Raw genomic sequence first — 16,048 nt, 5'->3', positions numbered from 1 at the left:
CGAGAAATGTCATGTTAATGTTTTGTACAGATCTCTTCAGTCACAAGCCAAGGAGGGAATCAGTACAGCCCTGGCTGGGAGAGCATGCTGCCCCTAAAAGAAGGCAGTAAGGGTGGTTAATGACCCAATGTCCAACATATGTCCAAGTTCTGTTGCAATGCCAAAAAAGGGATTACCCAAATGATATAGTTCAAATAAATTCCCTCATAGAAGAATTTAAGCAAACTTCACATGGGAAATCATAATGCATGCAAGAAATTATACCTCCTCCTAGCACTACCACACCCGCTGAACTGTTACCATCTCTGCTTAGAGAAAAAAATTGTAAAAATAGCACAGGAAAAGCATATTTCCATATTATGAAGTGAAATTTAAGTTAACTAAATTGCCCAGTTTAAAAGAGTATACAGCTTTTACCAGTGTATGAAGGAGTTATAATTACTGATGATCCAAAAAGAAGAGATATACAAGTTTACAGGCTTACCAGAAGCTCGTTGTCACAAAACAAATGTCATTTAACATTCTGATTCTAATTTTGGTTTAGCTGAAGAAAGTAAATCCATCTCTTACAAATACAACTTTCCAGAAGGATTTTTTAAAATTCTCTCTTCCCTTGTGTCTACTTAACAAATGATCTCTGGAAATGTTGGCTATTTACTAACAGAAATCATGTTCTTGGGACCCAGCTCATCCTTTCATAACTCAAAAGCTAGGGGGTATGGTGTTATGTTTTTATGTGCGAGTCTTACAATAAAGTTATTAGAATGATCCTCTAGTCAGGCTGAAGAATATTTATCCTACAGTCATGCACTCTTGCTCAAGGGTTCTTGAATAAATTCTTCCTGAATCCTCACTCCCCTATTTAACTTGAACCTATGTTAGTTCCTCTTACCTTTACCCAGCTGCCTGAAGGAGCCAGGAATTAGATACACATCCTGAGCTTCTTTGATACTCAAGGGAGAGTGAAGCATCTCCAGTGCAGCCACCTTAAATCTGAACTGGACTCTCAATTACCTGTTCTATCTGCCTTGCCACATGGCAGCCAATGGAGACAAAACCTAGTACCCTCAAAACTTAACAAAAATTGTATCTACATCAGGGTGCACAGGAAGGAGAGGCAGGCTTTGGGGCACAACAGAAAGGGTCACTGGTCTTGTCAGTGTCTCCTTTCCACTGCAGTCGTCTTGGCGTGGTGGCAGAGAGAGCCTTGGGAGTCTTTCCTGCAGGATTAAAACATTCTACCTCAGCCTCAGGAACCAGCTACACTGGAAGACTGGCTTTTGTCTAAATTTGACAAATTCACCTGATTCTTCATTGCTTTGCCCCTGTGATGAGAGCAAAGAGGTTTGTTTGTGTGTTCATCCTCTTTTCAACCGATTTATTGATATATCTGAAGTGATTTTATGTCAGACATTGAGTAATAACCTTGCCTGTCAATACAGCACCATGCCTAGTTGTGGTCAAAAATTTTCATATTCGGGAAATAATTTGCTCTAGTTTTACTTGGGGAATATTTAGTTAGACAGCAGCTTTCTTATGTTTTTTATGCACAGTTTTAGGAGTTTCTTTTTCTATTTTTTCATAATTCCCCAAGGATGTGTGTACAGTGTCAACAGTACTGAAAGACATGAACTTTTACTGTAAGGAACTGAAACATCATGGTAATCTAGTTTTCATGGTAATTTGGCCCATGAAGTCTCTCCCAGGAATAAAAATGCCTGAGAAAAATGGAATTCACATAAACTCTCATTATTTTCTAAGTTCATGTATGAGGTCTGTGGGGAAATAGATGAATTGTCAGCCTCCAAATATAAATTACACTGCCCAAGAATGAAAGATCGGAACATACTCAAATTCCAGATCCAGTAATAATAAAAATAAAACTCAGTATTAGTTCCATTGATAACAAAACCTCAGCACAGAGCAAAAAAAACCACCATGATCAGCACTGCATAAAGAATAAGGGTGCGGTTCCCTCACAATTGAAGCCAAACTAAGCTGATGTGTTTCCTTTCGGTGGTCACACCACCCCTCCTTGTCATCACAGCACTATTTATTTTATTTGTTAATTTTCTAACAATTAGTACCTGGACCTACCCTGCCCTGCCAGGGAGTCAGAGGAAGAGAACATATGTACAAAAGTGTAAGGTGGGTTGCACTCCATGTAATCACCTGTATGCATGTAAGGAACATAAGGCAAATGTAGATTGGCAGCAAAGCCTTCTGCACAAGACAGAATGGCATTATTTATGCTCAGACTAATTTGAAAGTCCATTGCTTTGTGTAAACAGTAATCCATATGATTAATTTGCCAGCTTGGATAGAAATTAGGAAACCTGTTTGCCAAAGACTTACCAAACCAGTCCTTCTCACTGTCTGATATGACATTTGTGTGTTTGTCTTCCTGTGAATGTAGCACTGCTTTAAGTGTATAGGAATAGGTAAAGAAAAAGAAAAGCTATGAATGTCATATACAAATGGTGAATGGAAGAACAGGTCTGTCAGTGTGAAAAAGGGGAATAAACTATCCTGGAAGAGAAAGTAGAATAAAGCGGATATCTTTCACAATTACATGTGTGCTGTGTGTACAAATATATTAACAAAAACTGATCTCCTTAAATGAAACAATTATACAGCTCTCTAGCTCAATGCATTCTATAATCATTTAAAGGGAAAACAACCACAATAAATTAAAAGTTTTTTGAAAGTTAGAAAAAAAATTAAAGAATTGCAGTGGAGACAGGAATGTGGAAATAATTAGCACTCAGTAACTTTGTTTTAAATGGCCCACAAAGTGAAGAATTGTGCCACTGTAAACTGGGCAGTCCAGCTAGAACTGGAAGGCTCAAGTATGGCTGCTTATTTTAAGTTCTCTGTGATTCCATAAGGACCTGGGGCAGTGTATAACCCAAAGCCACGTTACTGGTGCGTGGCACGGCTCTGGAGAGCACCGCCAACAGCCCATATCCTCACCAGGACAGGTTTCACTCCTGTGTCCAGTTCCCCTTTGTGCATTCACAGGCACCACAAGAGCAACGTGCAGCAAACTTCACCTCTTGGCAGATGCTGAGATTCTTTCCCAGGAGAATGACCCCACCGCCTGCCTAACACAATACAAAGAAGGGTTTTTTCCAGCCGTGGCCTGCAAGTCAATACTCGCTGTTATGTAACTAAACACAGCATATCGGCTCACATAGCCTTTTTAATGGGGAAAAATAGTTCGTTTTGAGATTTGTGGCCAGATTCATCACACGCCTGACAGCTCTGTGCTGCTCCAATGACACAGAACAGCTTTCAGCCTGCAATAACAGATTGATTAAACCAGCTCGTCATGGTATCACTGAGCAGTGCAAACCAGCTGAAGCATAACAGTAAACCTATCTCCTCAGCTTTGATTTTGAGGGATTTATATCTTGGCCTGATATAATTTCCAAAGATAAGAAATATAATGGATTAATTCATTTATGTCCATGCTTAAAAGTTTGATATTTACTTATTTGGTAACAAGTTAATTTAAATTATTGCAATCTTTGTGTTTCTTCTAGGTTAATACATTTGAGAAGAAAGCACTATAAGATGAATTTTAAAAAATCTGTCCCCCTGTGTTCATAAGCATGTTTGTGTGATGATAGTGAAGGTGCATGTGAAGACCAGGACTGAGTGCAACCTGGCTGAGTTAGGACCAGTAAGTTATCTCAAGGTCTCACATGAGGCAGAAGGAGTCCTTCTTAAGTCAGGTCCACTGAAATTTGCTTCACAGAACATGCAAAATGACACCGAAAGCCAAGTAAAATGTTGCTTATGGACAGCAAACACACAGGAAATAACCTCTGATGCTGCCATAGAATTAAAGCAAAACAGGATGCAAAAAGGTTTAGTGGGAAAGATGACTCTGCAAAAAGGAAACTAAGCCTTATTTATAAAGCAAGACTCATGACCTCTCAGGGAGGGAAAACTCAGCCTGTCATTTTCTACCATGGCTAAATCACGCCACATGAGCAATCAGCCTATTATTTCCAAAGCTTTCAGGCTAATTTGCTATTGCGAAATGAAATGTCTTCAAATGCTACAAAAAGTGCATTCCTCCTTCAGGACTGCACACTGCACATGCCAAATCTGAAGCTACAAAGCCAAGCTGTTTTGGACTTATCTGAACACTCCAAACAATGTCCTAAGAAAACTGTTCGTCAATTTCCAGAAAAAAATAATCATTTGGGCTAAGGTCAAAGTGGGAAATTTCAAGCCAAAATGTGAGTTTCTGAGCATTATGGAAGTAACAGTGAGCAGCAGTTAAAACTGAAAGTCATTCTGAGAGACAAAAATACTAGTTCCAACGTTCTTGCTGAGTTTTGCCTCCCCCATGGCAAAAAGCCTGCTAATTTTCCTAACGGGAAGAGATGTTCTTCAAACTGCTCATGCTGTATCTCTGAAGGAGAGTTTTCCTGAGAAGTTTGTCAAAATTAGGCAAGGGAAGAGGGCAGGGTTTTTTGGATGGGATTTGTCTTTTAGCACAAAATTTTATAAATGTGGATACACTATGAAAAATTCATTTTGAAAATGTTTTTGTTTCACTAGATCCTGAGAGTGGCTTTGCCTCACAGCTCCTTGCCTGTTCTGCTAATCTGGTTGGAGAGGTATATCAATATGAATTATATGAGGAAAGAGACTTTTGGAAAACTGTCTATCTTTTTTTCTAATTGAAGTTATTCTTAAAGTTAAAAGGTAAATACCTGTGTGAAAAAAAATACTAACACATAGATGAAGTGACCTACCTCAGTGGCCTTTATATGGACACCTTTCATCTTATGGAGGTTTATGGACAGCTTTGCTTCCTCTTCCCAATGGAACATTGTGCGTGATATTTCTAACCCCACCCATCATCTGAGAAATTCTCTTGTATCATCAAATGTTTCGATGTTATCTAAATGCAAAGGATTTCTCAAAATTATGCATATTAAATAGCACTGAAATTCCCTGTTTACAATGCTATAAAACCAAATTCTAAGGTCTCTGTGCAAACTAAATATTGACTTTTAAGGGTCATGGAGCAACTATTGACCCAAGCTGGCATGCAAGGAATTACACATCTGAATCTGGATATGGGATCTCTGTCACAGCTTAGCTGCATCAAAGTACCTTAAAGAACTTACAGTCATAACAACATGAAAACAGAGATGCACAGCCTGTCAGGAGATCTGTGCTCTAGACACACTGCTGATATTGTCTGGGTTGCCCTTTACATGGAGAGCTGGCTATCACATGGAGACACCAAGGGTAGAAACTTAAACAGAATATCCCAAGAGTATCAGGAACCAAATCCCATTGGGCCAGGCCCAGAAGGATTCTGCAGTGCACTATGGCAAGTAAATTTGCACATAATATAGACTTCATTTTCAAGTCTGGGATGAGTCCTGTCCCACTGAGATCAGTGTTGGTTAATTACACATCATTGAATACGAGTGCCACAACGTGCACCACCTTGTGCACTGGGGTTACCTGTATTATATTTGCTCTCCACAATTACCTGAAGCCAGATGGGAAGCAGTCTCTTCTCCCAGTGAACAACAGAACAAGAGGAAATGGCCTCAAGTTGCACCAGGGGAGATTTAGATTAGATATCAGGAAAAATTGCTTTACTGAAGAGGTGATCAAGCACTGGAACAGGCTGCTCAAGGAAGTGATGGAATCACTATTCCTGGAAGTGTTCAAAAAACATGTAAATGTGGCACTTAAGCACATGGATTAGTAATGGGTTTAGCTTGGTAGTGCTGGGTTTGTGCTTGGAGTTAATGATCTTTTCCAACTTTAATGTTTCTGTGATTCTATGAATACTGTATATATAAAACCCCAGATATTTGTGTGTGTAAATATATTTGTATATCTATAGATATATAGATACACATGTGCATAAATACATATGCAGCTCACTGCACTGTTTTCTTTTCTGAGACTGCGTAGAGCCATGTTCTCTGGATGTGTCATGACAATACCACTTCTTTTTGATTGTTACTGGACAATTGAAATGATGATGATAATGGACAAATGCAAAGAGGGGAATATATATATTTCCTGCTTTAAAAGAGTCAGCCTCACAAAGTACAGAAGGGAGAAATCTTATTTTAGCTTGTGAATGGTAATTAGGAAACAATTTAAAATGCATTGCTAGATGCTTGCAAAGACATCATTAAATAAAGAAGGTGATTGATTAAGGTCTTGATTTTGAGAAAGAAGATCCTGAGTAAAAAATTCAACTAGAATTCAGATGGATTTTTAAAAATTCTTTAATAAATTTTTAAAATTATATAAGTTAATTAAGTTTAATAAAAGCATAAACATCAAAGTGTAGGAAGGAGACATTGACTTGAATTAATATAAATCCAAAAAGAATAACAAGAATGTGATAAAATATACAAAACAAAAAGTATTAATGGACAGATGTTCAAAGACAACATGGTTTTATGTAAATTGAGACTAAAAGAAAGTCATTAAGGTAGAAGTCTGTTACTTGATGGAAGCTTTGGAATTATGAGTAAACAAAACATGTAACAGCTGGGTCCAACAGTCATTTTTGTTGTCTATTGAAAAATACATATGAGATGAGTTGTATCATAGAGACACCTAATAGTAATTAAGTAATTCTTAAAATTTCAGTGTCCCAAAACTGCTCTAGAATCTACACATTTTAATACCCTTATATGTTTATTTGACTTGTATACAAGATCTTTAAAAGAACTTTCTCTAAGGTAATGTTAATATTCTTTGTCATCTATTCCCAGGAAACTGGCTGGGAGGCAGGGACTGTTCTCATCCAGCATTAGACACCTCTTTGAGAGTTTTCACCTCTGGGCTGGTCATCCTACATTCCTTTTACAGTCAACTGAGAGACAGAGGCATTTCTAGAATGAAATTCATCTGACTAAAAGCTGACATCTATGTTTGGTTAAAATGATCACATCCTAATGTGGTATCCACATTTTGTTTGTTTGTTTGTTTTTTGTTGGGGTTTTGTTGGTTTTTGGTTTTTTTTTTTTTTTTTAGAAAACCAACAGGATGCCCAAGCTTTTCTCAGACCTGCCTGCAAGGCTTCGGTCCTGGCTCTCCTTGCAATGCAGTGGAAGAGATCATGTCCATGGAGGTCTAAGCAAGGTCATCTTGCTGGACTGAGCTTTTGACATGAGTATTGCTCCAGTGGGAAAGCTCAGCTGAGAATCAATGTTCTACTTCTACAGTTCAGGCAAATGTTGATGCATTGAAAATATTCAGAGAAGAGTTATGAACCTTCCTAGATGCCCTAAAAATCAGTGGAAGACTCAGAGATCCTGGTAAGCATTATTTCTTTTTGTAGTGCAAAAATATGCAAGGCTTTAATAAATATGCAAAAAACATATACAAATGTAAGGGGGAAATACTAAAAACAAGATGATAATAATAAGTAGGATTTTGCACTAATGTCATTCCTATTATGTAAGCTGCCTTCTGCAAGTGTCTGTCTATCCTGACTTCTAAGGAGACCAGCTGACTCTAAGGAGACCAGGGGTGCTTAGACTACTAATTCAGACACATCTATTTATACTGTAAAGGATGGTTTGGGCTGAAAGTGGTATTTAAACAGCAGGGTAAAATCTTGCACCTTTAAAATCAAAAGTATGATTAAAGAATTGGGAAAAGATGCCTTACAATAAGAAACTCAGGAAGTTCAATCTATTTTGATTACTAAAACAGGCCAAAAGATAACTTAATCACAGCCTTACATTACCTACAGGGTTAATCTCAATTATGACTTCTTAACCTGTCCAGCAAAGATAGAACAAAAGTCAATGGCAGGAAACCGAAGATAACTCAGACTAGAAAACAAACGTAATCACTGGCAGTGACAACAAACTAATAATTGTAAGCGGTGGCTGCTGATCCTTTAAATAAAGAACCCTCAAAATTAAATTTATTTTAAAAAAAGTCGCAAATCAGGCAATCAATAATTGAGGAAGGAATATACCTTTTTCTGTGCCAGGTTCAGGCCAGTGTCTCACAGCAGCCAGTAACCTAAGAATCTATAAATCCACTATCCAGGAGTTTTCCTATTTTGATCTGTTTAAAGAAAATGTTATCTACATGCTTATCATGGTGATATTCAATCACTGTTATATGCATAAGGCTCAAAGGAGGTTAATTACCATTTTCTCCAACTCCAGCCTCTCATATGACTTGCCACTGCCTCTCACAGCACCTCTTGTTTTGAAAACTAATTCCCATTATCTGAAAGACTTTCCAAAGCAAACACAGCAGTGTAGCACTTCTAATATTTGTTTTGTAGTCTCAAAGAAGAAGGCAATAGTGGTAGGATTGTTTTGGGTGTAGAAAAAGCTTTGGGTGTAGAAGAAGTTCTTCTTATACAACGGTACTTGTGTTCACTGTAGTTTTACATAGTCAAAGGACATGGCCAAGAGCTTTGCTTTGTAACTTCTGAATATGCAGTAGGTGGTTTATTTCATGGGAATTAGGTAAAGGCCTTATTCTAGTAGCAGCAAACTGCTTCAGTGCCTAACTGCAGCAGGACATGGCAGATGAAAAGGGGTTTCATATACTAAGACTAAGATGCATAGTTTTTAAGGTCACCATGATTCTCCCTCTAGCCTTCTTTCCTACATAATTTGGAAAAAAAAATGAACTCCAACCAAAACCTTTTCCTGCAGAAGCCTGTTTCTTGTTTTGATGTGTTTGACTGCATGGGGAGCGCCCATCACCCATTCCCTGCACTTGTGTGCTAGGGAAGGTAAACCTGGTGGTGCTGGGAACAGCTCAGGGGACATGTGCAGCACACTATGTGCGTTCACAGCGTTATCACCCATCCCGATTAGCAGCTGAGCACTGCTGGGTGCAGACAGCAATGCCTGCAGGTAAATACGGGTTTGCAAGATAGGGTTGAGTTGCTGACTCCATTGCACGCTCCTTGCCTGACCTTGGGACTGGAGCACTGTCTGCCTCTGTGTTTAAAAAGTTAAGATAATATTACTTGTCTGTCTCACAAGGATTTTGTGAGGTTAGAGACACTGTTTATTCATGTTAGATGTCAACTATTACAGCAATGAGAGCTGTGTAAATACTACAGGCTCATGAAGCTTCAATTAAAGCACTACCCATCTTGCTGGAGGAAAGCACATTAACGCCCATCAGCCCCTGCAATGTCCCAGGACAGCTCACAGACAGCTTCTCCCCTCTCTGAGGTAAAGAAACCCCATTGGCGACAGAGCCTCAAGGGGAAACCTGCAGTCGAGGGTAGCACAGGAGCACGTCACAGCACAGGCTTTGCTATGATTTACAGCCTTGTGCTTGGTAAGGAGCAATAGCTGAGGGGTGGGCTTATCCCATTAGTCCCAGTCCTGGTTGACCAATGGAGCTGGTAATGATGGGGAGCAGCAAAGGCCCTGAGGTGCACTTGGGGGCCCAGCTGGCCTGTGACAGACTCCCTCAGGAGGCACATGCCACATGCTGCATGCACACAGAAGGAGGTTGCTTAACCAGGGCTTTACAAATATTTTCAAAGTGCTTTACAAACAATTCATTAATAGATGACATATTTTTGCTAAAGGCACAACCAGCTCAACTAGATTTTATTACAGGTGTAAATAATATCAAGAGAATTTAAGTGTGAGCCTTGTTTCTCTGCTCTTAATCCCTCCTCCTGCTGACATGTTAAAGGTCTGCTTAATCATCCAGACCTTTCCTCCCAAATCCACAAATGCTTCATCCACACTTACTTATTTTACAGGGATTTATACAAATGCCAGGAGGTACCCTTGCAGTGCCCTACAGGTTTCATGGCCCAATGAAAAAACAAACAGTGCTACAGCCCAGATGTGACCCAGCGGTGCAGTTTAACCCATTGAGACGACAATGCAGCAGCTTAGAAAGCCACCCCGGGTATTTTTAACCCTAGAGTGGAAGAGGTGAGTACTTAGGGCTGGAGAAAGGTCAGAAATGAGGGGAGGATTGGGGCACGATGAGCCCAAACACATCTGCTGAGCACAAACACATCTGCACGGGGCTCAGCCTACCCTGTCCCTGCTGGAGCCGAACTTGGGGAGCCCCTAGGACCAACACTCATGGTGGCAACTCTGGGGATAGTGACGTGTCTCCCGGGGGCGCTGGCCACACGGACAGAAGTGGGGGGACGAGACACGGACAGGACTCCCCAGGGGTTTCTGAGGGATGCAGGATGGGGGTGCGGGCAGTAGGTCACTAAGGAGAAGGGGCGCTTGCGGGAAATCGCTGGGATGGCAGTCGTGGAAGGCGCTCCTCGGGGTTGGGGTGAGGGTCCGTGGCTCGCCAGGGAGCGGGGGCGGAGGGGCACTGCGCGGTGCCGGGCTGGCGGCGCAGGCACGCGCCGTGCCGGCCGTGCCGTGCCGTGCCGTGCATGCCTGACCGTGCCGAGCCGTGCCGTGCCCGGAGGCGCGGCGGGGGCGCTGGCGTGGGCGCAGGCGGGGCGGGCTCCCGCGGCGGGGGCGGTGGCGCCGGGAGGGCCGGGCCGGGAGGCGCGTCCCTCCCCTGGGCCGTTTCTCGGCCGGGTGTTTAATAGCGGAGCCGCCCCCGGCCCGCCCCGTTGGAGCCGGCCCCGTGCGGCACGGCGCGGCCGGGGCCGGGGCCGCTGCGGCCATGGCGGGGGGCGGCGGGGGGGCGGCCCGGCTGCTGGCCGTGGCTGCTGGCCGGGCTGCTCGGCGGGGCGCGGGGCTTCGGCGACGAGGAGGAGCGGCGCTGCGACGCCATCCGCATCGCCATGTGCCAGAACCTGGGCTACAATGTCACCAAGATGCCCAACCTGGTGGGGCACGAGCTGCAGGCGGACGCGGGAGCTGCAGCTCAACCACCTTCACCCCCCTCATCCAGTACGGCTGCTCCAGCCAGCTCCAGGTGCGTCCGGGCTCCGGGGGGACCGGGCTGCTTGGGCGAGGTGGGGGCGGCACACAGCGGGCCGTGCGGTCCCCGGGCCGGCGCTGTCCCCCAGCACCCCATCCTCACCCCGTCCCCTCGACTCAGCACTAAACCAGCCGAAAGTCGCGCCGCCTCGCAGTGTCGCTCCTGGCTGGCTGGGAGGAGAGCGCGGTGTCCGTCCCGGCCGTGTCCTAGTTGTCCCGTGGTGTCCCGGTTGTCCCGGCCAGGAGCACCCATCCGCAGCGCGGTACCGCCCGCTCCGCCCGCAGCTCTCCCGGCCGCTGCCCTCCGTCCGTCCCGGCCGTGCCCCAGGTTGCCGCGCCCGGTTCCGTGCGCATCGAGCGGGGGCTGGCCGCGGGGGGCTGGGGCGGCTCGGGACCCCGCCGCGAGCTTCACCGCCAAAGTTTCTTTCCCAGGCGAATGGCAGGATCCCTGTCCTCCCCACGGGCATGGATTCCTCAAACAAAACCCAGCTTGTTTCTCGGGGCAGAGTTTCCGAGTCAGCACGCAATTCCTCTCACGGTGTCGCGTCGCCCAACTACTATTATTCGAAAGACGAGAAAACTACAATATTTTATTACCGTTGTAAATGCATTCGTGAACTTATTGTAAAAGGAAAAGATTTATCTAGGAAGATTGTAATGCAAAGTATTCCGATAAATGCTTTTTTTCCTCTATTTGTTTCTTAGCTGAAAATATCCAGGCAATGCTCAGAAGAAATATATGTATTTGTTTAAACCCCTTTAATTTGGTTTTCTGCTTTTCTTAAATTGTACCCTTGAGGTTTTAAGTCTGGCTAAATCTCACTCGCTTCATTGGAACTGATGCGCTAAATTTATATTCAGCTAATCTAGGGAGTAAAATGTTCAGAGCTTTGGCTTTGGACCACATTTGAACTGAAAGAAGACAACAGTTTGATTTTTTTTCTTTTATTTTTATTGTGCTGGTTTAATTTGTTTTATGCTGCCTCCTGTTTTTTGGTTTTTTTTTAAGGCAGAGGATCAAATATTACTGCTTAAAAAGGAAAAAAAAGAGAAAACTTGTATTGCAACCTGTTTCATTTTCCCCTGATGCACTTGTGATTTCTGTTTCTCTCTTCCAGTTCTTCCTGTGCTCGGTTATGTGCCAATGTGCACAGAGAAGATTAACATCCCCATAGGTCCCTGTGGAGGCATGTGCCTCTCTGTCAAAAGAAGATGTGAACCTGTTTTAAAAAGAATTTGGGTTTGCCTGGCCAGACAGCCTAAACTGCAGCAAGTTCCCGCCCCAGAATGATCACAACCACAATGTGCATGGAGGGCCCAGGAAGATGAAGAGGTTCCCCTTCATAGCAGACCTCCTTGCAGCCTGGAGAAGAGTGCCACGGCATGGGATCTACCTCAGATCAGTACATTTGGGTGAAAAGAAGCTTGAGCTGTGTCCTGAAGTGTGGCTATGATGCTGGTCTGTACAGCAGGTCAGCTAAGGAATTCACAGATATCTGGATGGCCATATGGGCCAGTCTTTGCTTCATCTCGACTGCCTTCACAGTCCTGACCTTCCTGATTGATTCATCCAGATTTTCCTACCCGGAGCGGCCAATCATATTTTTGAGCATGTGCTACAATATTTATAGCATTGCTTATATTGTGAGGCTAACTGTGGGCCGGGGAAAGGATATCCTGTGATTTGAAGAGGCAGCAGAACCTGTTCTTATCCAAGAAGGTCTTAAGAACACAGGATGTGCGATAATTTTCTTGCTGATGTACTTTTTCGGGATGGCTAGCTCCATCTGGTGGGTTATTCTGACACTGACGTGGTTTCTGGCTGCAGACTCAAGTGGGGCCACGAGCAATCGAAATGCACAGCTCCTATTTCCACATCGCAGCCTGGGCCATCCCGGCAGTGAAGACCATTGTCATTTGATAATGAGACTTGTAGATGCAGACGAGCTCACCGGCCTCTGCTATGTTGGGAACCAGAACCTGGATGCGCTGACAGGCTTTGTTGTGGCTCCACTTTTTACCTACCTGGTCATTGGGACTTTATTCATTGCAGCGGGACTTGTGGCCTTATTTAAAATCAGGTCTAATCTCCAGAAAGATGGAACTAAAACTGACAAACTGGAAAGACTGATGGTCAAAATTGGGGTCTTTTCAGTGCTTTACACTGTGCCAGCAACATGTGTCATCGCCTGTTATTTCTATGAAATCTCCAACTGGGGCCATTTTCCGCTATTCCGCAGATGATTCCAATATGGCAGTGGAGATGCTCAAAATTTTCATGTCCCTTCTGGTGGGTATTACGTCAGGTATGTGGATCTGGTCAGCCAAAACTCTGCACACGTGGCAGAAGTGCTCCAACAGACTGGAGAACTCAGGGAAAGTGAAACGGGAGAAGAGAGCAGATGGTTGGGTGAAACCTGGGAAAGGGAACGAGACCGTGGTGTGAGAAAAGGACAGCATCCCAGTGGTCTGACTGCTCTCCTGTGAAGGACTTATTGTGTGTAAGCATTGCTGTGTAAATGTTGGGAGTAGAGTAGGGGGACGGTTACACAGCCTGTCTCTGGGTATGGGAGGAAAAAAAAAAGCCTTAAAGAATAAACAACAAAAAGATCATGCTGCAGATACAATAGCCATAAACCATGCTGCCCAAAATAGGAGAGCCCAGGGAGGCTTTAAAAGCTGTGAATTACCCAAACATTTTTGGTGGGTTTTTTTTTGTTTGGTTGTTTTTTTTAAGCAGGATGCAATTACTGAAGTCTTGAAGTCTTTAGAAATGGAGGTGCTGTAGCCCATAGCTGTTGGAATGATGTTTTCCTTTATCATCTTACAGCTGATAGAGGAAAGGCAGTCCAGGGCCAAATTCTGGGCTTAATTAGGGTCCAGTAACCAGAAGATGGAGCACCCAGAACCTCAGTCAGGTGTCTTCTTTCCAAGTTCAGCATTCAGAAGGAAGCACTTCATTCTGCCTTTATACCCTGGGAATTTCTGGTGTTCCAATACACTGTACCATTGAGTCAGGGATCACATCCTGAAACAAACAGCAAATGGACTTTCCAGGTCTTGCCCATGATGAGTAGGATTTAGCGAGGTATTAGTAAGGCTGACTTTTCAGCCATCTAATGGCCTAACAATAATTTTGGCTCGTTCTTTTTGCCATTTATAACCTGGTCTGAATGGAGAGTTGATTCTGCCTTGTGGGAATTCAAACCTCCCTGTGTTTCTTCCCACCTCAGTTATTCTGTGGTTTTATCAATATTTATAAAATCTAAAAGTTTTACTCAAGGCCATCCTCAGAAGTAGAGGAATCAGCTCAAAGTGGGAAACTGTGTATGGTCTTCTGCATCTTTTATCATTATCCATCTGCCTCCATTCCTGCCACCTTCAGGTGCTCCTGCTGTTTCTAGCAGACCACTTTATCCTGCTGCATTTATTAGCTTTAAAAAAAGTCTTAACTATAGTGTTCCTTCATCTAGGAAAGACAAAAAATTAGTTGAAGGTACCTTCAAACAATGCCATGTTTCTCCAAGCAAACTTGCGTGTCTCTCTCTCTGGAGACTCTTTGCATGAAGCAATTAAGTCTTAATGTGTTTCATTCAGTGTGATGGTATCTCCTCTGTAGACGCCAGTCTGTGGAGAAGCAAAATGTTAAATTCCTTGGCAACCTCATGTTCACACAGATCAGTTGTATAATTATGTGTGTCAGTTGCAATTAAAGAACATTCTCAGCCCATGACATTGCAGTGCAGCTGACTGCCTCACAATGATGCTTCAATTGCTCACTGACAGCTATGGAGACAATTTTTTTAATGTATGTTTACACACAGAATGTGAGCAGGCATTCAGTCCTCTGGATCAACAAAGGCCTTTCCAATTGTTGTAAAGGGATCCAAGAAATGCAACTTCTTGGTGAATAATGTTGTTTCAAAGAAACTGTTGAGTTTCTTATTCCATTTGAGAAGGCACCAGCTTGTGCTTGTGGGAGCTGAATACAGTGCCAGGGGCTTGTAAGAAAGGTGATGCAAATACAAATATCCTAGAAGCAAGGATAACAGTTGTTCTCTTAAGAGAACACTGTTATTATGCTCTATCCCTTTGAAAGACGTTTGTTTTTTTTTATCTATCTACTCCAAGCTTTGCTTCCTTTGTTTGTATGGAACCTGATGAGCTGCAGAGCATCTCCCTGGTGCCCAGCTCCCATGATCTTCCAGAGCAGCTGAGAACAGATGCTGCTTTATTAAAGTACCTGCTTTCCACACAGGTGCCCACGTGCTCCCCAAGCCACAGTTCATTCCAGCTCTGGAAGTGAGCACTAATCCGTCCCAGAAGCATGTATTGTTTCAATGTCAGTGTCAAAACATGTGCTAGAAGAACTTTTTTCTTTTACAAACAAAATCCAGACCCCAGACAAACCCTAATGGCAGTCTTTGCGGTTGGGCTCCCTCTCCAGCAGAACAAGTGACAACTTGACACATTCTGCTCAAGACACACAAGCACTGTCTTGGCCAACACCACATTCCAGCTGGGCCTTTTCACCCTCTCCATAAAGTCTCTTGCTGTTAGTGTTGTGTTTGGATCTGGTTATTCCTTTGTGGACAAGGAGTTTTGCAAGTGTGAGATCTTTAGATGGCTGAGCTTCTCCATCATGCAGTCTCTCTGCTGGTGCAGTGAGGAATGTTAAGTCAGCAGCTGTATGTTGGCTTTCAAGGAGCAAGGATGCAGTATGACCCTTTTTTGTAACCTAATATTTGGCTGTGCCAAAATATCATGTTCAGTCCAAGGTGTGCTTCACTCTGAAATGTTTGGATACTCTCCTGGCCATAAGACCCATGTTTGAGCAGACTGATTCAATAAATGGCGTTTTAAACCTTGTTATGTACACAGAGGTGAATGTCAAATAGTGCCTTTTTATCAAATCCTTGCATCTCTGCGTGTGACCCTGTGAGCTGTTGACAGAGGATCCCCCTGGGGATGTGAGACACAGTGAGCTGGATGAGGATGGCACTGTGTAGCCCTAGGAGGGACCTGGAGGGAGATTCCATTAAAGCATGTGAGGGATTCAAATGCATGGGAAAGAGGTGGGCTGGGGGGAGGCTCCAGCTGCTGTTCCTGAAGAGACATCTTTGCAGCTGGGGGATCGC

At 43.4% G+C, this 16,048-nt stretch overlaps 1 protein-coding gene across 1 annotated transcript; it reads left to right on the top strand.

Annotated features, from left to right (window-relative positions):
- Nucleotides 1-10,704: 10,704 nt before the first annotated feature.
- On the top strand, nt 10,705-15,786 carry FZD4 (frizzled class receptor 4). Its single transcript, XM_033053125.2, is given in 10 exon segments — nt 10,705-10,858; nt 10,861-10,905; nt 12,029-12,041; nt 12,044-12,138; nt 12,140-12,211; nt 12,213-12,735; nt 12,738-12,755; nt 12,758-12,823; nt 12,826-13,127; nt 13,129-15,786. Coding segments are annotated over 10 exon segments (1,449 nt in total). The 5' UTR covers nt 10,705-10,771; the 3' UTR covers nt 13,357-15,786.
- The last annotated feature ends 262 nt before the right edge of the window (nt 15,787-16,048 follow it).

The sequence above is a fragment of the Catharus ustulatus genome, chromosome 2, assembly GCF_009819885.2.
Source record: "Catharus ustulatus isolate bCatUst1 chromosome 2, bCatUst1.pri.v2, whole genome shotgun sequence".
NCBI lineage: Eukaryota > Metazoa > Chordata > Aves > Passeriformes > Turdidae > Catharus > Catharus ustulatus.
Note: the sequence above shows the minus strand (reverse complement) of the source record. Positions and strands in the feature narration are given on the sequence as shown.